The sequence below is a fragment of the Cherax quadricarinatus genome, chromosome 9 (genome assembly GCF_038502225.1).
Source record: "Cherax quadricarinatus isolate ZL_2023a chromosome 9, ASM3850222v1, whole genome shotgun sequence".
In the NCBI taxonomy this organism is placed as follows: domain Eukaryota; kingdom Metazoa; phylum Arthropoda; class Malacostraca; order Decapoda; family Parastacidae; genus Cherax; species Cherax quadricarinatus.
The window spans coordinates 7,116,795-7,144,347 of record NC_091300.1 but is presented as its reverse complement, the minus strand read 5'-3'; the positions used below and the strand labels follow the sequence as shown (position 1 = coordinate 7,144,347).

General features: G+C 39.5%; 1 protein-coding gene across 1 annotated transcript in view; it reads left to right on the top strand.

The window, feature by feature from the left end:
- The window catches only part of Gcn2 (eukaryotic translation initiation factor 2 alpha kinase Gcn2), a 137,156-nt gene that overhangs the window by 81,541 nt on the left and 28,062 nt on the right, over positions 1–27,553 (top strand). The window contains exons 11-16 of the mRNA XM_070083192.1: positions 5,083–5,230; positions 11,265–11,394; positions 14,561–14,749; positions 21,871–23,110; positions 23,410–23,655; positions 23,901–24,055. Of these exons, the coding sequence (XP_069939293.1) occupies positions 5,083–5,230; positions 11,265–11,394; positions 14,561–14,749; positions 21,871–23,110; positions 23,410–23,655; positions 23,901–24,055 (2,108 nt within the window). The remainder of the gene's footprint in view (positions 1–5,082; positions 5,231–11,264; positions 11,395–14,560; positions 14,750–21,870; positions 23,111–23,409; positions 23,656–23,900; positions 24,056–27,553) is intronic.

Below are 27,553 nucleotides of genomic sequence, written 5' to 3'. Positions count from 1 at the left end.
TGGAGATTAGGAAGTGTGGAATTACTAAAAGTATTATCCAGAGGGCTGAGGAGAGGTTGTTGAGATAGTTTGAACATTTAGAGGATGGAGTAAAATGGGTGACTTGGAGGGTGTAATAAATCCATAGCGGAGAAAAGGAGGAGCAGGGCTCCTCCTAGGAAAGGTTTGAGGAGGGGGGGGGTAAAGGTGGTTTTATTTGAGAGGGGCTTGGACATCCAACAGGCATAGACAATCATATTAAATAAGAGTGAGTGGAGGCAAGTGGTTTTTATGTTTGATGTACTGTTGGAGTGTGAGCAAGGTAACATATATGAAGGGATTTAGGGTAACCGAATCTTGGAGGTGAAAAATTCAACGCCTGTACTCTGAAGGAGGGGTGGGTATAACGTAATGAAGTTTGGAAGTGAATCCGAGCTGTACTTTTGTCATGTCTCTGGCAAGATAGTGATAGTGTGAATGATGGTGAAAGTATTTCTTCTTTTTCAGATCACCCTACCTCAGTAGGAGATGGCCAGCGTGTTAAAAAAAAAAAAATTATGATGTTGAATTTGATCCTAAGTAGTAAATTGGTAGACAGCAACCACCCAGGGAGGTAATACCATCCTGCCAAGTGAGTGTGAAATGGAAGCCTGTAATTGTTTTGCATGATGGTAGGATTGCTGGTGTCTTTTTTCTGTCACATAAACATGCAAGATTTCAGGTACATCTTGCTACTTCTACTTACACTTAGGTCACACCTCACATGCATGTACAAGCATATATATACACGTGCCCCTCTGGATTTTCTTCTATTTCCTTACTAGTTCTTTTTCTTGTTTATTTCCTCTTATCTCCATGGGGAAGTGGAACAAAATTCTTCCTCCATGAGCCATGCGTGCCGTAAGAGGTGACTGAAATGCTGGAAGCAAGGGGCTAGTAACCCCTTCTGTATATATTACTAAATATAACCCTTTGACTGTTTTGGTCTTATATATACGTCTTACGAGCCACCGTGTTTGACGTATATATACTCATAAATTCTAGCAGCTTCAGATCAAGCAGGAGAAAGCTGGTAGGCCCACATGTGAGAGAATGGGTCTGTGTGGTCAGTATGCACCATATAAAAAATCCTGCAGCATGCAGTGCATAATGAGGAAAAAAAGCTCCGACCGGTTTTTTAAATTAAATTGCCGACTTTGTGGTCTATTTTTGTATAGTACATTATTTATGGTTGTATTCTCGTTTTCTTGGTCTCATTTGATAGAGTGAAAAACATATTATAGAAATAGAGGTGATTTTGATTGGTTTTACTATGAAAAGAACCTTGAAATGGAGCTCAAAGTAGGGGAAATGTTTGATTTTTGCCAATATTCAAAAGTCAACAAATGATGTCATTGTCCAATAAATGTCCAACTCGCCATTCTAATATGCAGTCATGAATGGGTTGACTTTATTTATACCAGTATTACAATATTGCAGTAGTCTGCATAACAGTAAATCTTCTATTTTTTGTTTGAATAAAAATTCAAAATAGACAGCAATAGTAATATCAGAGGGGCCTGGAGATGTGACTGATGAACAAAGAAAATGTTATTTTAGAGCCAGAAATGTCTGCATTGTTCATTCTGGACCCTATTTTGAAATTGGCATATTTTTTAACCCTTTCAGGGTCCAAGGCCAAAATCTGAAGTCACGCACCAGTGTCCAAGAAATTTTGAAAAAAAAAAAAATTATTTTTTCTTACAGAATTAAAGAGCATATTTTTGTGAAGGTAATAAAACAAAAAAAATTAGAATCTGATCAGTACTTACCGAGATACAGTGCCAAGAAGTTTGTAGAAAATGATGTGGTGGCGGCAACATCGACGAATTCCACATACGCGTATTATATTATTTTGTTGTTTTAGTTGTTTTTTCTTTTCTTTTCCAATTTTTTTCTATTCCTACTAACATTTGGGGCCTGAGAGACCAATACTGTATATAATTTATATATATAAACTCACTGTATTGAACACAATAACCGCACTAAAGTTATTATCATATTATTGTTTACCACTGTTGTTTATTACAATAAACATGCACAAATATTGTATAATACTAATGTTCTATCATATATTTACATATTTACAATCACTGGACATGGTTTTAGAACTGCTGGAGCTTGTGGAACTCCTTGAAACAAGGCACCATGCACAGAGGCACCTTACATTCCTCACACATAAACCGAGTGTCTTTGCGTCTTTGTTGCCGTCGTTTTGTTTGTGCACAGACAATGCATCTCTTCTGAGCAAATTTCTTTTGAGTTGAAGGAAGCTGTATTATGAAATGATCACCTTCTCTTCTCAAACGCTTGGGTATATTGTGATGAATTCGAGGACCATGTTGTATTGCAGGTGTTGTTACCTGGTACTTCATTATGAGTTGTCTGACAACAGACAAACAAAATTCACCATACGGTGGTCTGTTACCAGTCTTTATTTGGTACATATTATATGCATTCAGCATTGAAATGTCCATGAGATGGAAGAAAAGTTTCATGTACCACTTGTAACTCTTACGAACACAGTCAACAAAACCAATCTGCATGTCACACTTGTCAACCAAGCGCATGTTTTGTGTATAATCAATCACTGTCACTGGTTTTCGAATACGTTCATTAGTCACTCGATCAACTTTGCCACTGTCTTGCATTTCATTACGGTGAATGGTTGTCAACAATGTGACATCTCGTTTGTCATGCCACCGTAATGCCATGATGTCATTGGCAGTAAACACCTGCACGTCATCACCACGAACACCTGCGTTGAGCCTGGGCATATGTTTACGATTAGAACGCACTGTGCCACACACATCTGTCTTGTTCACTCGCATGAAATCACTGAGTAATGGGCTTGTGTACCAGTTATCGGTATATAATGTATGGCCCTTACCAAGATAAGGTGCCATCATGTTTCTCACTACGTCACCTGATATACCCAATAACATCTTGGTATCTTTCAATGTTTTACTACCCGTGTATACAACAATATCCAACACCAGGCCACTGTCACAATCACAGAGTACAAACAATTTTATACCAAAGCGGTTCCTCTTGCTCGGTATATACTGCTTGAATGACAGTCTACCTTTGAACAAAATCAAAGACTCGTCAATTACAAGATTCTTGAATGGATAAAAGTATATCCTGAACTTTTGTTTGAGATACATGAAAACATTTCTAATCTTGTATAACCTGTCACTTCTGTCAGGCCTGGTTTTGTCAGAGAAGTGCAACATACGTAAGAGTAAGATAAACCTGTTCACTGGTATTATTTCACTGAAGGATGGGGTACAAATTAGCCGATCTGTGGACCAGTATGCTTTTATATTATGCTTATAGACGTGAGGCATAAGCATTATTGTTGCAAAAAGCAAATACATTTCTGCAACAGTCGTCTCTTTCCACCTGTGTAGTCTTGACTGTGGTGATAAGATCGTATTTGCCATGGTGTACTGAAAATACTTATTACTTTCCCTGACAATAGTTTCCATCAATGGCTGGTCAAAGAATAATTCAAAGAATTCCAGTTCATTGGCCGTGGTTCCAAGGGGACAGGTAGGTAGAATTCCACTTTGCGAGTCATCAAAGTGGTGAGGGCTGGGAACAAAATTGGGATTTTGCTGCCAATCCCAGATACGGTTTGCTGGTGGATACTGGACATCATAGGCTGGTTGTACGGGTGGTTGTGGCGGGCTGGTGGGTGACGCTCCGCTTTGTCCTTGAACTGACGAGTCAGCAGCGTGGGTTCCCGCGTGGCACAGCGAGTCACGCATGGCGGTGCCACTACCACCACCAGCCCCACTAACACCATCCACTGATGTCTGTGGCCCATCCATGCCAAGTGTAGCCACATCATCCTCACTATCACTACCTAAAACGGGTGTAGGGCCACGGGATGTACTCCGGGATGTACTACGGGATGTACTCCGTCCCCTGGGCATAGCATAGGGTACACTACCCGAGCGCATGCGGCGGCGCACATACCGACGCTTCACTGGTGAATATGTTTCCTCACTATCACTACTCGAATGATCGTCGAGCGCAATAAAATCACAATCCACGTCAGAATCATCGTCATTACTGAAGTCAGAGGCCAGACCACGGGAAAATATTAGTTTTCTCTTATGTTTAGGAACAACCGACCGTGAGTCACGAGTGCCCACACCAGAGGTAGAAGGTCGAGGATCGTCGGGGTTTTCTGCACTATTATCGATATCCTGGTCATTATTTTCGGTCACTAACTCATCAAAGCCGTAGAATTCGTCTTCATTTCCACTTCCATCAGTGTCAGAACTATCAGACAGGAAGAGGAGAGTCCCAATTTTCCGGGGAGTGAGAGCTGACTTGCGACGAGACATGGTGAACAAGGGTGACTGAGCCGGCGTTCCCACAATGCTATGCAGGCGCCTAGATTTTTTGTTTATGGCGCACACCCACCGCGCAGACCCATTCTCTCATATGTAGGCCTATGAGCGCTTTCGCGCTAAATTTGATGGCGCTAGAATTTTGACGTAGATCTATGGTTTGGACACTCACCGAAAAGCCGTAGATCTACGGGACGGACCCTGAAAGGGTTAATTTGCTTGAAATTGGCCAAATTGCAAATTTCTGACCACTTTATTGGCTAGTTGAAATCTGTAAATGGGCAGTTTCTTGTACTCAATCGATAGAACAAATGGAGTTCTAAAGAAATAGTTAAAAGTTTTGTCGATTGGAACAATGGAATTAGCTGAAAATAGGGCTCAAAGTGGGCGAAATTGCCGATTCGTTAATATCGCTGAGGTCGCTAACTTTGCAAGAGCGTAATTCCGTAAGTTTTTCATCAAATTTCGTACTTTTGGTGTCATTACCATCGGGAAAAAATTATCATTTCATAAGAATTTATTTTTTTTTGTTTTTTTCAAGTTTTTGCGACACAAGGAGACACCTCGGGATTTGGGGTTGTGACAGTCAAGGGGTTGAAAGGAGAAACTTTCATTTTTCCTTTTGGGCCACCCTGCCTTGGTGGGATGCGGCTGGTTTGTTGAAAGAAGAAGAAGAAGAATTACTGATGGCTGCCTACAGGATGTTGAAGAGTGCCCAAGTGTAAAAGATGAAGAAACTGATTCAACAGCTTCACCAGGCATAGAAATCTCTGCTGGCTCACAAGTGCATCCCTCAAGTTCTAGTGAAAGTTTAACCAAGTCCAATGAAGAGCGGCATGAACAGTCAGGTTAGTTATAACAAAGTACGTAATTACCAACTAGGAAAGAAAGTAAGAAAGTAATTGGTCATTTGACACCAAGGCAGGGTGATCCATGGAAAAAAGCACTTTAAACCAAAGCATCCCATTCTTTTTTCAAAATATGGCACTTTGCATCCCAAAGCTAGATACATTATTACTTTATTAGCACTCCAACACCACATCAAATCCTGTAGATTATTTGTTTCTTGTTCCAGTGCAGTAGTTACCTGCTAAATGTTTTACCTGCTAAATAATTTTTTCAACAAATCATAAAGACATTCGAACCTTATATTTTATCTTTGGAGCCAGATCAGGTATAGTAGGTACCTCCTTAAGACTAATCATTTGAGCTGTACTAGGGGGCAACCAGGAAGACTAATCGGAGACAACCAAATTTATGACATAATTGTTACTGCCTATGCCTTCATAATAATTTTCTTCAGTTATTCCTATCATTGACACAGTTACTTTTTGCTGATGATACTGTGCTTATGGGAGATTCTAAAGAAAAATTGCAAAGGTTAGTGGATGAGTCTGGGAGTGTGTGTAAAGGTAGAAAGTTGAAAGTGAACATAGAAAAGAGTAAGGTGATGAGGGTATCAAATGATTTAGATAAAGAAAAATTGGATATCAAATTGGGGAGGAGGAGTATGGAAGAAGTGAATGTTTTCAGATACTTGGGAGTTGACGTGTCGGCGGATGGATTTATGAAGGATGAGGTTAATCATAGAATTGATGAGGAAAAAAAGGTGAGTCAAAAGCTCAGTGCCCCAAGGCACTGTCCAGGCACCTCTGCTGTTCCTCATCCTCATAGCAGACATAGACAAAAACACCCGGCACACTTTTGTATCATCATTTGCAGATGACACTAAAATAAGCATGAAAGTCAGTACGGTAGAGGACACTGAAAAAGTTCAGGAAGACATAAACAGGGTTTTCCAGTGGGCAGTGGAAAACAACATGACGTTCAATGGTGATAAGTTCCAGCTGCTTAGGTATGGAAAGAATGAAGAACTCAAAAGGAGCACTATATACAAAACTCAAGAGGGTCACCAAATAGAACGTAAGGAACACATAAAAGACCTAGGAATAATTATGTCAGTGGACCTTTCTTTTAAACACCATAACAAGACAAAGATCACGACAGCCAGGAAGATGACTGGGTGGGTATTGAGAACTTTCAAAACAAGGGAAACAATGCCGATGGTGACACTCTTCAAATTGCTAATGCTCCCTCACTTAGAATATTGCTCAGTGGTGACAGCCCCGTTCAGGGCAGGAGATATATCGGAGCTGGAACAAATACAGAGATTGTTTATGGCTCACATTGAGCCAGTAAAGCACCTGAACTACTGGGAACGCCTGCAAGTCTTGAATATGTACTCATTGGACCAGAGGAGAGAGAGGTACATGATAATATATACCTGGAAGGTGCTCGAGGGCTTGGTCCCAAATCTGCACACTGCCATAACAACATACTGGAGTGAGAGATATGGGAGAAAGTGTAAAATAAACCCAGTGAGGAGCAGGGGTGCAGTGGGGACAATAAGGGAACACTGTATCAACATCTGGGGTCCCAGACTTTTCAACATCTTACCATATGCAACAGTTAGGTATCTTTATTTCGAAACGTTTCGCCTACACAGTAGGCTTCTTCAGTCGAGTACAAAAAAGTTGATAGAAGCAGAAGATACTTGAAGACGATGTAATCAGTCCATCACCCTTAAAGTTTTGAGGTGGTCAGTCCCTCAGTCTGGAACAATGCTCTTCTCCAGACTGAGGGACTGACCACCTCAAAACTTTAAGGGTGATGGACTGATTACATCGTCTTCAAGTATCTTCTGCTTCTATCAACTTTTCTGTACTCGACTGAAGAAGCCTACTGTGTAGGCGAAACGTTTCGAAATAAAGATACCTAACTGTTGCATATGTGTCTTACCTAACAACCTGTCGGTATTTTATACCATTTTAATGTTCAACATCTTACCAGAAGATATCAGAAACACTGCTGGAACAAGTGTTGAAGCCTTCAAGAGGAAACTAGACAAGTATCTTCACCAGGTGCCAGATCAACCAGGCTGTGATGGATATGTGGGGCAGCGGGCCTCCAGCAGCAACAGCCTGGTTGACCAGGCGAGCACCAGACTAGCCTGGCCCATGGCCGGGCTCAGAGAGTAGATTTTTTTTTTTTTTATTATCACACTGGCTGATTCTCACCAAGGCAGGGTGGCCCGAAAAAGAAAAACTTTCACCATCATTCACTTCATCACTGTCTTGCCAGAAGGGTGCTTTACACTACAGTTTTTAAACTGCAACATTAACACCCCTCCTTCAGAGTGCAGGCACTGTACTTCCCATCTCCAGGACTCAAGTCCGGCCTGCCGGTTTCCCTGAACCCCTTCATAAATGTTACTTTGCTCACACTCCAACAGCACGTCAAGTATTAAAAACCATTTGTCTCCATTCACTCCTATCAAACACGCTCACGCATGCCTGCTGGAAGTCCAAGCCCCTCGCACACAAAACCTCCTTTACCCCCTCCCTCCAACCTTTCCTAGGCCGACCCCTACCCCGCCTTCCTTCCACTACAGACTGATACACTCTTGAAGTCATTCTGTTTCGCTCCATTCTCTCTACATGTTCGAACCACCTCAACAACCCTTCCTCAGCCCTCTGGACAACAGTTTTGGTAATCCCGCACCTCCTCCTAACTTCCAAACTACGAATTCTCTGCATTATATTCACACCACACATTGCCTTCAGACATGACATCTCCACTGCCTCCAGCCTTCTCCTCGCTGCAACATTCATCACCCATACTTCATACCCATATAAGAGCGTTGGTAAAACTATACTCTCATACATTCCCCTCTTTGCCTCCAAGGGCAAAGTTCTTTGTCTCCACAGACTCCTAAGTGCACCACTCACCCTTTTCCCCTCATCAATTCTATGATTCACCTCATCTTTCATAGACCCATCCGCTGACACGTCCACTCCCAAATATCTGAATACACTCACCTCCTCCATACTCTCTCCTTCCAATCTGATATCCAATCTTTCATCACCTAACCTTTTTGTTATCCTCATAACCTTACTCTTTCCTGTATTCACTTTTAATTTTCTTCTTTTGCATACCCTACCAAATTCATCCACCAATCTCTGCAGCTTCTCTTCAGAATATCCCAAGAGCACAGTGTCATCAGCAAAGAGCAACTGTGACAACTCCCACTTTATGTGTGATTCTTTATCTTTTAACTCCACGCCTCTTGCCAAGACCCTCGCATTTACTTCTCTTACAACTCCATCTATAAATATATTAAACAACCACGGTGACATCACACATCCTTGTCTAAGGCCTACTTTTACTGGGAAATAATTTCCCTCTTTCCTACATACTCTAACTTGAGCCTCACTATCCTCGTAAAAACTCTTCACTGCTTTCAGTAACCTACCTCCTATACCATACACCTGCAACATCTGCCACATTGCCCCCCTATCCACCCTGTCATACGCCTTTTCCAAATCCATAAATGCCACAAAGACCTCTTTAGCCTTATCTAAATACTGTTCACTTATATGTTTCACTGTAAACACCTGGTCCACACACCCCCTACCTTTCCTAAAGCCTCCTTGTTCATCTGCTATCCTATTCTCCGTCTTACTCTTAATTCTTTCAATAATAACTCTACCATACACTTTACCAGGTATACTCAACAGATTTATCTCCCTATAATTTTTGCACTCTCTTTTGTCCCCTTTGCCTTTATACAAAGGAACTATGCATGCTCTCTGCCAATCCCTAGGTACCTTACCCTCTTCCATAGATATACTCTCGAAATTCTTCAAAGGTATATTAAAGGTGCATTGAGGTATATGTGGAGACAGAAAATGCTGTCTATGGAGGCAAAGAAGGGAATGTATGAAAGTATAATAGTACCAACACTCCTATATGGGTGTGAAGCTTGGGTTGTGAATGCAGCAGCGAGGAGGCGGTTGGAGGGAGTGGAGATGTCCTGTCTAAGGGCAATGTGTAGTGTAAATATTATGCAGAAAATTCAGAGTGTGGAAATTACAAGAAGGTGTGGAGTTAATAAAAGTATTAGAGGGCTGAAGAGGGGTTGTTGAGGTGGTTTGGTCATTTAGAGAGAAAGGATCAAAGCAGAATGACATGGAGAGCGTATAAATCTGTAGGGGAAGGAAGGCGGGGTAGGGGTCGTCCTCGAAAAGGTTGGAAGGAAAGGGTAAGGGAGGTTTTGTGGGTGAGGGGCTTGGACTTCCAGCAGGCGTGCATGAGCGTGTTCGATAGGAGTGAATGGGGGCAGATAGCCAGTGTGTTAAAAAATGTAAGAATTAGGTAGTAGTTATCCAACCACTCAACCAATGAGAAGAAAAACCATTTGGATGAGATAAAAGTAAGAACAGAATCTTCTTCTTTCAACAGACTGGCTGTATCCCACCAAGGCAGGGTGGCCCAAAAAGAAAAACAAAAGCTTCTCTTTTTAAATTTAGTAATATATGCAGGAGAAGGGGTTACTAGCCCCTTGCTCCTGGCACTTCATCTCTTATGACACGCATAGCTTACAGAGGAAGAATTCTGTTCCACTTCCCCATGGAGAAAGAATAGAATCAAGAGGGACTAATTGCATGTTGATATACTCCAATTTAAAATGATTGATTCCATGTATACAATGCATTTTCAATAAAACTTAATTGATTTATTAATATTTATCAGTAAGAAACTTGTAATTTGTGATCAGATGTGTCAAAATCAAGTAGGTTTTTTTTTTTTTTAACAAGTTAGCTATCTCCCACCGAGGCAGGGTGGCCCAAAAAGAAAGAAAATCCCCAAAAAGAAAATACTTTCATCATCATTCAACACTTTCACCTCACTCATACATAATCACTGTTTTTGCAGAGGTGCTCAGAACACAACAGTTTAGAAGCATATACGTATAAATATGCACAACATATTCATTCATTCATGTTGATTCGCCGGTACTTCTGGCCCGGGATACACACATATCCCTCAAACTGCCAATATCCCAAACCCCTCCTTTAAAGTGCAGGCATTGTACTTCACATTTCCAGTACTCAAGTCCGGCTATATAAAAATAACCTGTTTCCCTGAATCCCTTCAATAAATATTACCCTGCTCACACTCCAACAGCTTGTTGGGTCCCAAATACCATTTGTCTCCATTCACTCCTATCTAACACGCTCACTCATGCTTGCTGGAAGTCCAAGCCCTCGCCCAAAAAACCTCCTTTACCACTTCTCTCCAACCCTTTCGAGGATGACCCCTACTCCGCCTTCCTTCCCCTACAGATTTATACACTCTCCATGTCATTCTACTTAGATTCATTCTCTCTAAATGACCAAACCACCTCAACATCCCCTCTTCAGCCCTCTGACTAATACTTTTATTAACTCCACACCTTCTAATTTCCACACTCCAAATTCTCTTCATAATATTTACACCAATGGACCCCAATGGAAATAAGCCACTCTGTCTGACTTTTTTGGGTTATCCTAGGTTCTCTACACATATGCTGCTATGTATGATAATTCTATGTAACTGTATTCGTGTATACCTGAATAAACTTACTTACTTACTTACTTACCATACATTGCTCTTAGACAGGACATCTCCACTGCCTCCAACCACCTCCTTGCTGCAGCATTTACAACCCAAGCTTCACACCCATATAAGAGTGTTGGTACCACTTTACTTTCATACATTCCCTTCTTTGCCTCCATAGATAATGTTTTTTGTCTCCACATATACCTCAATGCACCACTCACCTTTTCTCCTTCATCAATTCTGTGGTTAACCTCATCCTTCATACATCCATCCGCTGACACGTCAACTCCCAAATATCCGAAAACATTCACTAATAACTTAAGTACTAAATGCATTTGTAGTTATTTTCCAAGGGAATAGGCAATTAATTTTCTGTAGGTGCTACATAAATCTCCTAAATATTTATAATGAAATGAAAATTTACTTTTAATATTGTTTTAGGTCAGCAAGATGAATCTGAATGGAGTATCATATTTAATACCACTTCAAATCATCCTGGCTTCACCACATCAACAGACTTTGTTGAAGAGAGTGAGGATGATGATGATGACTGGCTAATGGGTAGTCTCAGGTATGTAAGTTAAAACATTGGTAATCAAGTATTACAAATGTCTTATTCATCAACTTGTCAGTATTTTATTCCATCAATAATAGGATATCTCTTGGAGTGTAGTCAATAAATATTATTATGCAAAATTTTAACCAAAAGAGAATATTAATGTGTAAATTCAAGAATTATGTGGATTAAAGTAAAGGTTGGATGCGAAAAGTGGGTCATAATAAGCGTGTATGCACCTGGAGAAGAGAGGAATGTAGAGGAGAGAGATTTTGGGAGATGTTAAGCGAATGTATAGGAGCCTTTGAACCAAGTGAGAGAGTAATTGTGGTAGGGGACCTGAATGCTAAAGTAGGAGAAACTTTTAGAGAGGGTGTGGTAGGTAAGTTTGGGGTGCCAGGTGTAAATGATAATGGGAGCCCTTTGATTGAACTTTGTATAGAAAGGGGTTTAGTTATAGGTAATACATATTTTAAGAAAAAGAGGATAAATAAGTATACAAGATATGATATAGGGCGAAATGACAGTAGTTTGTTGGATTATGTATTGGTAGATAAAAGACTGTTGAGTAGACTTCAGGATGTACATGTTTATAGAGGGGCCACAGATATATCAGATCACTTTCTAGTTGTAGCTACACTGAGAGTAAAAGGTAGATGGGATACAAGGAGAATAGAAGCATCAGGGAAGAGAGAGGTGAAGGTTTATAAACTAAAAGAGGAGGCAGTTAGGGTAAGATATAAACAGCTATTGGAGGATAGATGGGCTAATGAGAGCATAGGCAATGAGGTCGAAGAGGTATGGGGTAGGTTTAAAAATGTAATGTTAGAGTGTTTAGCAGAAGTTTGTGGTTACAGGAAAGTGGGTGCGGGAGGAAAGAGGAGCGACTGGTGGAATGATATGTAAAGAGAGTAGTAAGGGAGAAAAAGTTAGCATATGAGAAGTTTTTACAAAGTAGAAGTGATACAAGGAGGGAAGAGTATATGGAGAAAAAGAGAGAGGTTAAGAGAGTAGTGAAGCAATGTAAAAAGAGAGCAAATGAGAGAGTGGGTGAGATGTTATCAACAAATTTTGTTGAGAATAAGAAACAGTTTTGGAGTGAGATTAACAAGTTAAGGAAGCCTAGAGAACAAATGGATTTGTCAGTTAAAAATAGGAGAGGAGAGTTATTAAATGGAGAGTTAGAGGTATTGGGAAGATGGAGGGAATATTTTGAGGAATTGTTAAATGTTGACGAAGATAAGGAAGCTGTGATTTCGTGTATAGGGCAAGGAGGAATAACATCTTGTAGGAGTGAGGAAGAGCCAGTTGTGAGTGTGGGGGAAGTTCGTGAGGCAGTAGATAAAATGAAAGGGGGTAAGGCAGCCGGGATTGATGGGATAAAGATAGAAATGTTAAAAGCAGGTGGGGATATAGTTTTGGAGTGGTTGGTGCAATTATTTAATAAATGTATGAATGAGGGTAAGGTACCTAGGGATTGGCAGAGAGCATGCATAGTTCCTTTGTATAAAGGCAAAGGGGACAAAAGAGAGTGCAAAAATTATAGGGGGATAAGTCTGTTGAGTATACCTGGTAAAGTGTATGGTAGAGTTATTATTGAAAGAATTAAGAGTAAGATGGAGAATAGGATAGCAGATGAACAAGGAGGCTTTAGGAAAGGTAGGGGGTGTGTGGACCAGGTGTTTACAGTGAAACATATAAGTGAACAGTATTTAGATAAGGCTAAAGAGGTCTTTGTGGCATTTATGGATTTGGAAAAGGCGTATGACAGGGTGGATAGGGGACAATGTGGCAGATGTTGCAGGTGTATTGTATAGGAGGTAGGTTACTGAAAGCAGTGAAGAGTTTTTACGAGGATAGTGAGGCTCAAGTTAGAGTATGTAGGAAAGAGAGAAATTATTTCCCAGTAAAAGTAGGCCTTAGACAAGGATGTGTGATGTCACCATGGTTGTTTAATATATTTACAGATGGGGTTGTAAGAGAAGTAAATGCGAGGGTCTTGGCAAGAGGCATGGAGTTAAAAGATAAAGAATCACACATAAAGTGGGAGTTGTCACAGTTGCTCTTTGCTGATGACACTGTGATCTTGGGAGATTCTGAAGAGAAGTTGCAGAGATTGGTGGATGAATTTGGTAGGGTATGCAAAAGAAGAAAATTAAAAGTGAATACAGGAAAGAGTAAGGTTATGAGGATAACAAAAAGATTAGGTGATGAAAGATTGGATTTCAGATTGGAGGGAGAGAGTATGGAGGAGGTGAATGTATTCAGATATTTGGGAGTGGACATGTCAGCGGATGGGTCTATGAAAGATGAGGTGAATCATAGAATTGATGAGGGGAAAAGGGTGAGTGGTGCACTTAGGAGTCTGTGGAGACAAAGAACTTTGTCCTTGGAGGCAAAGAGGGGAATGTATGAGAGTACAGTTTTACCAATGCTCTTATATGGGTGTGAAGCATGGGTGATGAATGTTGCAGCGAGGAGAAGGCTGGAGGCAGTGGAGATGTCATGTCTGAGGGCAATGTGTGGTGTGAATATAATGCAGAGAATTCGTAGTTTGGAAGTTAGGAGGAGGTGCGGGATTACCAAAACTGTTGTCCAGAGGGCTGAGGAAGGGTTGTTGAGGTGGTTCGGACATGTAGAGAGAATGGAGCGAAACAGAATGACTTCAAGAGTGTATCAGTCTGTAGTGGAAGGAAGGCGGGGTAGGGGTCGGCCTAGGAAAGGTTGGAGGGAGGGGGTAAAGGAGGTTTTGTTTGCGAGGGGCTTGGACTTCCAGCAGGCATGCGTGAGCGTGTTTGATAGGAGTGAATGGAGACAAATGGTTTTTAATACTTGATGTGCTGTTGGAGTGTGAGCAAAGTAACATTTATGAAGGGGTTCAGGGAAACCGGCAGGCCGGACTTGAGTCCTGGAGATGGGAAGTACAGTGCCTGCACTCTGAAGGAGGGGTGTTAATGTTGCAGTTTAAAAACTGTAGTGTAAAGCACCCTTCTGGCAAGACAGTGATGGAGTGAATGATGGTGAAAGTTTTTCTTTTTCGGGCCACCCTGCCTTGGTGGGAATCGGCCAGTGTGATAATAAATAATAATAGAAAAAACATATTAATACATTATTGTACCAATTTTTTTATTTACTATGTACTTGTTTGCTTACTATTTAATAATTTTGAAAAATACTTCAGGCCATTGATGAAGGAAGAGGATGAAGATTCAGATGACATCGAATTTTATAAGACACAGTGTATAGAAGATCAGACTGACAGTGTTTTTGACAATAATGATGCAGAACACATGGTGGCTCCCTCTACCAAACAGAAAAAGTTGCAGTTCCTCTATATCCAGATGCAACTTTGTGAGAATAATACTTTAAGGTACATATTTATCCAAATGTTTCCGATGGGATTTTTAATTATTTTAATAAAGGTGACCAGAGTCACTTAGGTTTGGACTTAATGTCATATGATTATTTATGTAGGTATATGATAAATTTTCAAGAACACTGGCATAATGTCTTGTAACTACTAAACTGTGGTATACATTTATTTATATATATTTTTTTTTTCAACAAACTGGCCGTATCCCACCAAGGCAGGGTGGCCCAAAAAGAAAAACAAAAGTTTCTCTTTTCAAATTTAGTAATTTTATACGGGAGAAGGGGTTACTAGTCTCTTGCTCCCGGCATTTTAGTCGCCTCTTACAACATGCACGGCTTACGGAGGAAGAATTCTGTTCCACTTCCCCATGGAGATAAGAGGAAATAAACAAGAACAAGAACTAGAAAGAAAATAGCAGAAAACCCCAGAGGGGTATGTGTATATATATGCTTGTACATGTATGTGTAGTGTGACCTAGGTGTAAGTAGAAGTAGCAACACGTACCTGAAACCTTGCATGTTTATGAGACAGAAAAAAGGACACCAGCAATCCTACCATCATGTAAAACAATTACAGGCTTTCATTTTACACTCACTTGGCAGGACGGTAGTACCTCCCTGGGCGGTTGCTGTCTACCAACCTACTACAGTGGACCCCCGCATAACGATATTATTTCAATCCAGAAGTCTGTTTGGGTGCCGTTATAGACCGAATTTGTTCCCATAAGAAATATTGTGAATTAGATTAGTCCGTTTCAGACCCCCAAAAATACACCTACAACAGCACTTACAAAAATACACTTAAATAGTTGGTCGAGTTGGGAGCTGATCGTTATGCGGGGGTCCACTGTACCTACATTTATGTGTATATTACGTATATACCTTGTCATGTTGCAAGTATATACTTGATCTGATTTGAATGCCACTGTATTAATTTACTTTTAGTTCTTAACCTTTTTCATTTACATATTTTGCTTTCAGTATATTAGTTACAATACTGCTACAGTCTCAGTCTTTCATATATAGTCTAGGTATACAGTTACAGAAAAGTAAGGTGTTATACTGGCATTAGTAAACCTTTCTCACCTGGAAATGAATGATACACTGCCTTGCTCACAGATGTGTTTTGCAAGATGGGGGCTTAATAACTAAAGAACTTGGTAAATACTATACTTTAGTCCTCACCAAACTAATAAGAAAGTCCAAGCAACTGTATTGTTCAAATAGATTCACTGAAATCAGAGGAGATATAAAAAAGACCTGGAAGACACTCTCTCAGGTCCTGGGCACCCAAAGCTGAACAGAACTAGAGATATTGTCCTAACTAAACCAAACGAACCACAACTTCAGCCATTTGAAACAGCTAATAAGATAAATGACTTCTCAACCATAGGATCAAGTCTGACAAGTAAGATTCTAGGCACTAATACCCAAGTGAGTGATTACTTAGATGGTAACTTCCCAACATCCCTCTATCTTGTTCCAATCGAGCCTAATGAAGTCACCCTGATTATTATTTCATTAGAAAATAAATAAGGAAATATAGCTCACATTCCACCACTATTGTACAAACGAGGGGCTCATGTCCTCTTACCACCATTACATTACTTTTTAACAAATCACTTGAAACCAGCACTTTCCCAGCATTACTCAAGATAGCAAGAGTTACTCCAGTATACAAAGGTAGAGACCCAATGGATGTAAACAGCTATAGACCAATATCAGACTTGCCTTTGCTATCCAAAATCTTTGAGAAACTCATGCACAAGAGATTATTCTCCTTTACAACATCGCAAAGCATTCTCAATCCCCGCCAGTTTGGCTTCAGGAGCAACAAAAGCACAAATGATGCAATTATAAAAATGCTAGACCTGCTTTACACAGCACTTGAAAAAATGAATATCCACTAGGATGATTTATCGAGTTCTAGGATCAGTATCGGAGGCCATGCACTTGCATATATAAAGTCTTACCTTACTAACAAACAGCAATACATCTCTATTACGACACAACCTCCTCATCAAGGCCTCTGGACATTGCCGTTCCACAGGGAAGCATCCTTGGCCCCTTACTTTTCCTTTTATACATCAATGACCTTCCAAATGTATTGCAACAACTTAGACCTATTCTCTTTGTTGATGACAACTTTTGTCATCTCCCACCCAAGCCCAGCATTACTCAACAACATTGTTAATGAAGAGCTCTTAAAAATATCTGCCTGGATGACTACCAATAAACTTACACTTCTTCTTTCAACGTACCAGCCGTATCCCACCGAGGTGGGGTGGCCCAAAAGGAAAAACGAAAGTTTCTCCATTCAAATTTAGTAATATATACAGGAGAAGGGGTTACTAGCCCCTTGCTCCCGGCATTTCAGTCACCTCTTACGACACGCATGACTTCCGGAGGAAGAATTCTGTTCCATTTCCCCATGGAGATAAGAGGAAATAAACAAGAACAAGAACTAGAAAGAAAATAGCAGAAAACCCAGAGGGGTGTGTGTATATACAGTGGACCCCCGTATACCGTTGGCCTTGCATAACGTTAAATCCGCATACCGCTACATTTTATCGCCAAGATTTTGCCTCGCATACCGCTAAAAAACCCGCTCAGCGCTGTTCGTCCGAGACGCGTCTAATGTGCGCCCTTAGCCAGCCTCACATGTTCCGCCGGTGGCATTGTTTACCAGCCAGCCTCCGCGGTAACATCCAAGCATACAATCGGAACATTTCGTATTATTACAGTGTTTTTGGTGATTTTATCTGCAAAATAAGTGACCTTGGGCCCCAAGAAAGCTTCTAGTGCCAACCCTACAGCAATAAGGGTGAGAATTACTATAGAGATGAAGAAAAAGATCATTGATAAGTATGAAAGTGGAGTGCGTGTCTCCGAGCTGGCCAGGTTGTATAATAAACCCCAATCAACCATCGCTACTATTGGTGGTACAGCTGCTGCTGCACCACCGTCAGCTGCTGCTGCTGCTGCTGTAGCATCGTCTGCTGCTGCTGTAGCACCGTTGTTGGTGTGGCTTATTGAGAATACCAAGAAACAATTAACCCCAGAGGATTTACCACCCAGGATAACCCAAAAAAGTCAGTGTCATCGAAGACTGTCTAACTTATTTCCATTGGGGTCCTTAATCTTGTCTCCCAGGATGCAACCCACACCAATCGACTAACACCCAGGTGAACAGGGAAAAATGCCTGGAACTAGTGCTCATATTGGTGAATTTAAAGCCAGCAAAGGTTGGTTTGAGATTTAAGAATCGTAGTGGCATACACAGTGTGATAAGGCCTGTTCTGGAAGAAAATGCCAAACAGGACCTACAGTACTCAGGAGGAAAAGGCACTCCCAGGACACAGTGTCTCATCAGTCATTGCTGCATCTTCAATAAAGGTAAGTGTCATTTATTCTTCATTTAGTAGAGCAGTACATGCGCAATATATATTGTGCATGTACTACTCTACTATTGTGCATGTATCCTTCTCTTTGTGTGTAGGAAAATGTATATTTCATGTGGTAAATTTTTTTTTTTCATACTTTTGGGTGTCTTGCACGGATTAATTTGATTTCCATTACAGTGGACCCCCGCATAACGATTACCTCCGAATGCGACCAATTATGTTAGTGTATTTATGTAAGTGCGTTTGTACGTGTATGTTTGGGGGTCTGAAATGGACTAATCTACTTCACAATATTCCTTATGGGAATAAATTCGGTCAGTACTGGCACCTGAACATACTTATGGAGTGAAAAAATATCGTTAACCGGGGGTCCACTGTATTTCTTATGGGGAAAATTCATTCGCATAACGATAATTTCGCATAACAATGAGCTCTCTTGCACGGATTAATATCACTATGCGGGGGTCCACTGTATGTGATTGTACATGTATGTGTAGTGTGACCTAAGTGTAAGTAGAAGTAGCAAGACATACCTGAAATCTTGCATGTTTATGAGACAGACAAAAGACACCAGCAATCCTACCATCATGTAAAACAATTACAGGCTTTTGTTTTACACTCACTTGGCAGGACGGTAGTACCTCCCTGGGTGGTTGCTGTCTACCAACCTACTACCTAGGAAACTTACACTTAACATTGACAAAACCTTTTACATTATGTTTGGGAGCTGAGCAAATAATGTCCAACTAAACATTATGATTAACACTACTACTACTATTGCTAAACATAATGGGGGAAAATTTTTGGGTGTGCACCTTGACAGCAACTTGAAATTCAATACCCATATCCAACACATAAAAAAAAAAGTGTCCAAAACAGTTGGCATCCTCTCTTTGTTATTATGTACCACAAACAGCACTACTTACATTATACTTTTCACTAATCTACCCCTACCTCACTTACACTATTTGTGCCTGGGGATCCACAACAGCAAATCATTATAAGCTAATAACTCAACAAAAGGCCGCAATACGAATGATCACATAGTCCACTGCTAGACAACCCCCTCCCCCTTCACTCTTCAAAGACCTAAATCTACTCACTGTGCAAAACATTCACTATTACTACTGTGCCTCCTACAGTCACAGAACATTATTAATCCCGACCTGAAGCACTTTCTTGATAATTCATAATGACAACTGCAAACAAACCATACCACAGGCGGGTATGGTTCACTTTTTTGATAGTTACAAAAGGATCCATAGACGTAATGCTAGGCACAGAAATGTCTATGACATATCCCATGTCCAGGTAAATCTCTGTAAAAACTCTGTACATAACAGGGCCCAAAATCTGGAACTTTCTGCCGAAAATTTCCAGAGCCACTGTCTCAGCTGGCATCTTCAAAACTACCATTAAAAAATACCTTTACTCCCTAACATATCCCAACATTAGCTAAATATGTGAAAACTATATATCATATTCTCATTGTCACTAACATATGGAAAACAGTATACAGCCTCTCCTCACTGAACAAATTCATCACTAAGTGAGGAGCATACATGTACTATAATGGTAGTGGGTTTGTGTCAACCATCTTTGATATTGTTTTAAGGTCACCTTTGCACCATTTATAACATTTCTGGTATATTTTTAAATGTTTATACAGTAGTGTACTATATATTGTAATGAACAGAATAGAGGAAATCAGCTGTAATATACATTATTTAGGTATGCATACTGGTCAGAGGGCTTGTCGTAAGTCCGAGTCGTCGGTAAATGAGTACATTGCTAAGTGAGGAGAGGCTGTAATCTTGTTCTCAATACCTGTAATCCTCACAACCATTAAAATACTGAATATGTTCACCTTATGTTAATATGCTATGTCTAGTTTTAAGTAGTGTGTAAGCATTAGTATTAGTCTGCCCAAAATGCCTGGGCATTTTAGTGGCTTTCTTTGTACTTAACATTTTATAAAATGTAAATCTCACACTGTAACCTTTACAAAGAAATAAATTGTATTTTGGATGTACACAAGGCCCCACCAGTATATATGTATTTAATTTTTTGCATGAAATATGCATGAGAGTATATTCTTAATCTTGTGATTATAGCAAACTGTTAAACAGTCATTACATATCTTAAATTTTATCCATATGTTGTATGTATGCATGCATGCCTACAGTTGAACTTGTTTTACACCAGTTATTACCAGTCTCTGTTTTGTAATAAGCAAGGTAACATTTATTAAGGGATTCAGGGAAAACAGTTAGCCAAACTTGAGTCCTGGAGGTGGGAAGTACAGTGCCTACACTGAGGGAGGGGTGGGGATATTGCATTTTGGAGGGGCAACTGAGCTGTGATGTCAGTGCACTTCTGGCAGGGCAGTGATGGAGTGATTGTTGGTGAAAGTGTTTCTTTTTTAAGGGTCACCCTACATTAGTGGGAGTTGGCTGGTGTGTTAGAAAATATAATAATAATGATAATAATAATAATAATAATTATAGGTAGGAGGTTGGTAGACAGCAACCGCCTAGGGAGGTACTACCATCTTGCCAAGTGAGTGTTAAATGAAAGCCTGTAATTGTTTTACATGATGGTAGGATTGCTGGTGTCCTTTTTTCTGTCTCATGAACATGCAAGATTTCAGGTACGTCTTGCTACTTCTACTTACACTTAGGTCACACTACACATACATGTACAAGCATATATATACACACCCCTCTGGGTTTTCTAATATTTTCTTACTAGTTCTTGTTCTTGTTGCTTATTTTCTCTTACCTCCATGGGGAAGTGGAACAGAATTCTTCCTCTGTAAGCCATGCGTGTCGTAAGAGGCGACTAAAATGCTGGGAGCAAGGGGCTAGTAACCCCTTCTCCTGTATATATTACTAAATTTAAAAGGAGAAACTTTAGTTTTTTCTTTTGGGCCACCCTGCCTCGGTGGGATACGGCTGGTATGTTGAAAGAAGAAGAAGATTTCCATGGGGAAGTGGAACAGAATTCTTCCCCTGTAAGCCATGCATGTTGTAAGAGGCGACTAAAATGCCGGGAGCAAGGGGCTAGTAACCCCTTTTCCTGTATAAATTACTAAATTTAAAAAGAGAAACTTGTTTTTCTTTTTGGGCCACCCTGCCTCGGTGGGATATGGCTGGTTTGTTGAAAAATGAATAATAATAATAATAATAATAATAGTGTAAAGTAGGAAGAGATACTTAATACATAGAAATTATGTATGTATAGGTCAGGGGTCATCCTAGGAAAGGATGGAGGGAGGGGGTAAAATTCGTTTTGGGTGCAAGGGGCTTGGACATATTGCAGGCATGTGTAAGCATGTTAGATAGGAGTGAATGGAGATGAATGGTTTTTGGAACTTGACGAGCTGTTGGAGTGTGAGCAGGGTAATATTTTGTGAAGGGATTCAGGGAAACCAAGTCCTGGAGGCGGGAAGTACAATGGCTACACCTTAAAGGAGGGGTTTGGGATGTTTGCTGTTTGGAGTGACATCAGAATTGTCATATCTGTGCACCTCTGCAAAGACAGTGATTATGTGTGAATGATAGTGAAAGTTTCTTTTTTGGATTATGCTACCTTGGTGGGAGACAGCTGATGTGTTAAAAAAAATTACTTATTCAACCTTAGTAAGATTTTCTTCGAAGTAGATATTGTTTGCTTTCTTCAGTATTGAGTAATTGTGTTTTTCTATCCCTTTCAGACAAGCAATTAATAACAGTGGCCTGCATCTAGACTATGACCGTATGTGGCGATTATTTCGAGAGATTGTTAATGGTTTGGACTACATTCATTCACAAGGCCTTATTCATCGTGATCTCAAGCCAGGAAATATATTTATTGACTCAGCTGATCATGTTAAAATTGGTGATTTTGGTCTTGCAACTGCAGCTATCAAGGCAAAGACAACAGGGGGCCTGATTACAAAGGGAGATGTTGAAGAAAGTAGTGCTTTGACAGGTCAGGTTGGCACTACATTTTATATTGCCCCTGAAATCACCAAAGCAATAGGGAAAGTTAGTTATACAAGTAAAGTGGACATCTATAGCCTTGGAGTCATTTTCTTTGAAATGGTATATCCTCCTCTCACAACTGGTATGGAAAGAGTCAAGGTTCTCTCTGATCTTAGGAAACCAGAAATCAAATTTCCTAATGATTTTCCTAAGATGAAAAATACCTCATGTACTGAGCTGATTTCTTGGTTACTTCATCAGGATCCACATTTAAGACCAAGTACTACTGAGATCTTAAAATCATCCCTTTTGCCACCCCCTACAGCTGAAGAAAAGAAGTTTGTAGAAACACTTGAAACCAGGTTGCAAAATATTAGGTCATCCAAATATCAAGAGATCCTTAACTTGGTATTCAAACCCTCAGCTCGACCAGAATTGGAAGCAACATTTGAGATGAATCATAAAGCTTCTTCAAAGTACTGGCATTATTGGAACTTTGATTATTTGCAGGCACTATTTGTGTCAATATTTAAAGCCCATGGGGGAATATGGGTACCAACTTCCTTCTACATACCTAAAGGATCATTTTACAATGACAAAGAGAACTTGGTGTGTCTCATGGCACATAAAGGAGAGCTTGTGTCTGCACAATATGACTTAAGATATCCCTTTGCCCGATTTGTTGCTCGCAATGAAATCAAGTTTATGAGAAGGTACTGTATTGATCGTGTTCAGCGTGCTTATAAGGTATCTGGAATCCATCCTAAAGAGTCATATGAATGTGCATTTGATATTGTGTCTTCAAAAAGAGACCTACCAGAATCTTCAGCAAGAGTTATGCTTGTTGCACATGATATAATACAACAAATAATCCAAAGAAGCAGTGAATATGTTTACATCTGTGTGGGTCACTTGGATCTAGTTCAAGTAATCCTTAATTACTGTGGAATTGAGGAAAAACTGTATCCAGAAGTCTTTTCACTACTTAAGGTAAGATTTTAGGGCTCTGAAATACAAGTCAAATATAATGTAATGTTTCATTTACTTTTTGTTACAGTTATATAATCTAATTGTAACAGTTTGGAAATTATATTGCACTGCATTTTTATTTTTAGTGAATGAACATTTACAGATGAAAATACAATACAGTATATATTTAACCTAAAAAAAAAGTAAATTTTTCATATGCAAGGATTGTAAGAGTATAGAAAAGTCAAATAAATAAATTATATGGAAGAAAAATTCTTGAACTTTCAGTTTATTAAATTTTTGGAAGTTTTCACTTTCAGGAATTCAATAACAAGCGGATGACAGTTGAAAACTTTATTGATTTCCTTTGTGACATTGGAATTGCAAAATCTTCAGCTGAGTCACTGAAAGGATTTCTATACATGGAAGGCCCTTTAGAAGATGTTATAACAAGTCTCCAAAACAAAGGGTTAAGTTATCGTCGTAAGAATCTTGCAGCAGCTGTTAAACATGTTCTGAATGATCTCTCAGAGATTAAGGAAGCTTCGACTGTTATTGGTATTAAGGTATTTCCATTAATAGATTTTACTTTATTTTTATAAATTTTTGATTTTTGCTGTACAAATTTGTATGTTATAATGTTATAAGAAAAGGATAATCAGTTGGTGATGAAAATATGAATATTAATATGTAAACATTTTTTCATCATCTAAATTTTTTAAACACCTGTAAGCAGCATTGCATGACAAATATTTTTCATATATTGTATATTTAGGTTCATAGATTGAAGCTGGATTTTTTATTTTTTTAGTTTGATATCAAGCTACGCCCTCTGATGGTAGCAGATGCCCATCTGTATTCTGGATTTATGTGTCAGTTTTTGATGAATATGCCCAAGAAGATGGGCAATAATCAAGACCTTCTAGCTCAAGGGGGCTCTTATGAATACCTGATACTTCAGCACAGGTATGGCATTGGCAAAATTTCCTGACAGATTATTCTCACTATTTTTTAAAACTGTAAAAATTACTAGAAATAGGTATCTGGATGCTAAATGACTGTTACGGGTGGTATCCAGAGAGGAAAAGATGGTAGTATACTTAGAACTGGACTCTGAAACAAGCTGCAGTGGTATAACAGCTCTTAACCTGTAAATTCATTGGTTAAAAAAAAATAGTGTACATGTCTAGTAAGAGTAAGCAAACATTATACAGTGTAAACTTGTTATCTGGCATTTATATAATTTATAAGTGGACAAAAAAATGTCGTTCTGCTTTCTGGTGATGTCCACTTTCTGGCGGTAGCCTGGAACCTAACCTGCCATATAAGTGGGGCCCTACTGTATATACTTTAGCATGACATTTATAGGAGAGTAACAGAAAAAATATACATTTGTATTTCAGTTATCTTGTACAAGTAATTGTAATTTAGGTTAAGACCTCCAGCTATCAGTGAGGTAGTGAACTATTGAAAAGACAAGTTATTACCCAGCAGGAGCTGGGCTGTAGCTCTTAGGCCTCTTAAGTTTTAATTGACATGAATGAACTGTTCTCATATTCATATTTTAACTACTGTAAGGAGCCATGTTTGAGCCTCTGTATGATGTCTTGTTTGAATCTCTGAAGTCTTATGTTTGAATCTATGTATGGTTCCTTATGTTTGAACATCTATATGGAGCATAATGTTTGAGCTTCTGTATGATCTTATATTTTGATCTTTGTATGGAACCTTATATTTAAACTTCTGTATGGATTGTTGTTTAAATCTCTTAAGGATTCTTATGTTGAAACCTCTATTTATATATCTCCATAAGGAAGTGGAGAAGAATCCTACCTTCATAAGTCATGTGTTGTAAGAGGCAACTAAAATACTGGGAGTAAGGGGTTGGTAACGTTACCCTTCTCCTGCATGAATTACTAAATTTAAAAAGGAAAACTTTTCGTTTTTCTTTTAAGGTCACCCTGTCTTGGTGGGATACAGCGGGTTCATTGGAAAAAAAAAAAGTATATATTTTTATATTGTTGTATAATTGAACCTCTGTAAAGTATCTTATTTGATATTCATTATGATGTGCTTTACGTTTAAACCACTGTATGGATCCTCCATAAAGTGTTTTATTTTTGAATCTCTGTATGGAGTGTGTGTTTAAACCTCAATATCAAGCCTTGTTTGAACCCTCATATGAGTTACCTACTCCAGATTGCAATTACTGTAAATTTTTACTGCATAATTTTAATACTGTAGGTAGTAGGTTGGTAGACAGTAACCACCCAGGGAAGTACTACCGTCCTGCCAGATGACTGTGAAACAGAAACCTGTAACTGTTTTGCATGATGGTAGGATTGCTGGTTTCTTTTTCTGTCTCATAAACACGCTAGATAACAGGGATATCTTGCTACTCCTACTTACACTTTGGTCACACTTCACAGACACGCACATGCATATATATATATATATACATACATCTAGGTTTTTCCCCTTTTTCTAAATAGCTCTTGTTCTTTATTTCTTCTATTGTCCATGGGGAAGTGGAAAAGAATCTTTCCTCCGTAAGCCATGCGTGTCGTATGAGGCGACTAAAATGCCAGGAGCAATGGGCTAGTAACCCCTTCTCCTGTAGACATTTACTAAAAAAGAGAAGAAGAAAAACTTCATAAAACTGGGATGCTTGAATGTGCGTGGATGTAGTACGGATGACAAGAAACAGATGATTGCTGATGTTATGAATGAAAAGAAGTTGGATGTCCTGGCCCTAAGCGAAACAAAGCTGAAGGGGGTAGGGGAGTTTCGGTGGGGGAAATAAATGGGATTAAATCTGGAGTATCTGAGAGAGTTAGAGCAAAGGAAGGGGTAGCAGTAATGTTGAAGGATCAGTTATGGAAGGAGAAAAGAGAATATGAATGTGTAAATTCAAGAATTATGTGGATTAAAGTAAAGGTTGGATGTGAAAAGTGGGTCATAATAAGCGTGTATGCACCTGGAGAAGAGAGGAATGTAGAGGAGAGAGAGAGAGATTTTGGGAGATGTTAAGTGAATGTATAGGAGCCTTTGAACCAAGTGAGAGAGTAATTGTGGTAGGGGATCTGAATGCTAAAGTAGGAGAAACTTTTAGAGAGGGTGTGGTAGGTAAGTTTGGGGTGCAAAGTGTAAATGATAATGGGAGCCCTTTGATTGAACTTTGTATAGAAAGGGGTTTAGTTATAGGTAATACATATTTTAAGAAAAAGAGGATAAATAAGTATACAAGATATGATGTAGGGCAAAATGACAGTAGTTTGTTGGATTATGTATTGGTAGATAAAAGACTGTTGAGTAGACTTCAGGATGTACATGTTTATAGAGGGGCCACAGATATATCAGATCACTTTTTAGTTGTAGCTACACTGAGAGTAAAAAGTAGATGGGGTACAAGGAGAATAGAAGCATCAGGGAAGAGAGAGGTGAAGGTTTATAAACTAAAAGAGGAGGCAGTTAGGGTAAGATATAAACAGCTATTGGAGGATAGATGGGCTAATGAGAGCATAGGCAATGGGGTCGAAGAGGTATGGGGTAGGTTTAAAAATGTAGTGTTAGAGTGTTCAGCAGAAGTTTGTGGTTACAGGAAAGTGGGTGCGGGAGGAAAGAGGAGCGATTGGTGGAATGATGATGTAAAGAGAGCAGTAAGGGAGAAAAAGTTAGCATATGAGAAGTTTTTACAAAGTAGAAGTGATGCAAGGAGGGAAGAGTATATGGAGAAAAACAGAGAGGTTAAGAGAGTGGTGAAGCAATGTAAAAAGAGAGCAAATGAGAGAGTGGGTGAGATGTTACCAACAAATTTTGTTGAAAATAAGAAAAAGTTTTGGAGTGAGATTAACAAGTTAAGGAAGCCAAGAGAACAAATGGATTTGTCAGTTAAAAATAGAAAAGGAGAGTTATTAAATGGAGAATTAGAGGTATTGGGAAGATGGAGGGAATATTTTGAGGAATTGTTAAATGTTGATGAAGATAGGGAAGCTGTGATTTCGTGTATAGGCCAAGGAGGAATAACATCTTGTAGGAGTGAGGAAGAGCCAGTTGTGAGTGTGGGGGAAGTTCGTGAGGCAGTAGGTAAAATGAAAGGGGGTAAGGCAGCCGGGATTGATGGGATAAAGATAGAAATGTTAAAAGCAGGTGGGGATATAGTTTTGGAGTGGTTGGTGCAATTATTTAATAAATGTATGGAAGAGGGTAAGGTACCTAGGGATTGGCAGAGAGCATGCATAGTTCCTTTGTATAAAGGCAAAGGGGACAAAAGAGAGTGCAAAAATTATAGGGGGATAAGTCTGTTGAGTATACCTGCTAAAGTGTATGGTAGAGTTATTATTGAAAGAATTAAGAGTAAGATGGAGAATAGGATAGCAGATGAACAAGGAGGCTTTATGAAAGGTAGGGGGTGTGTGGACCAGGTGTTTACAGTGAAACATATAAGTGAACAGTATTTAGATA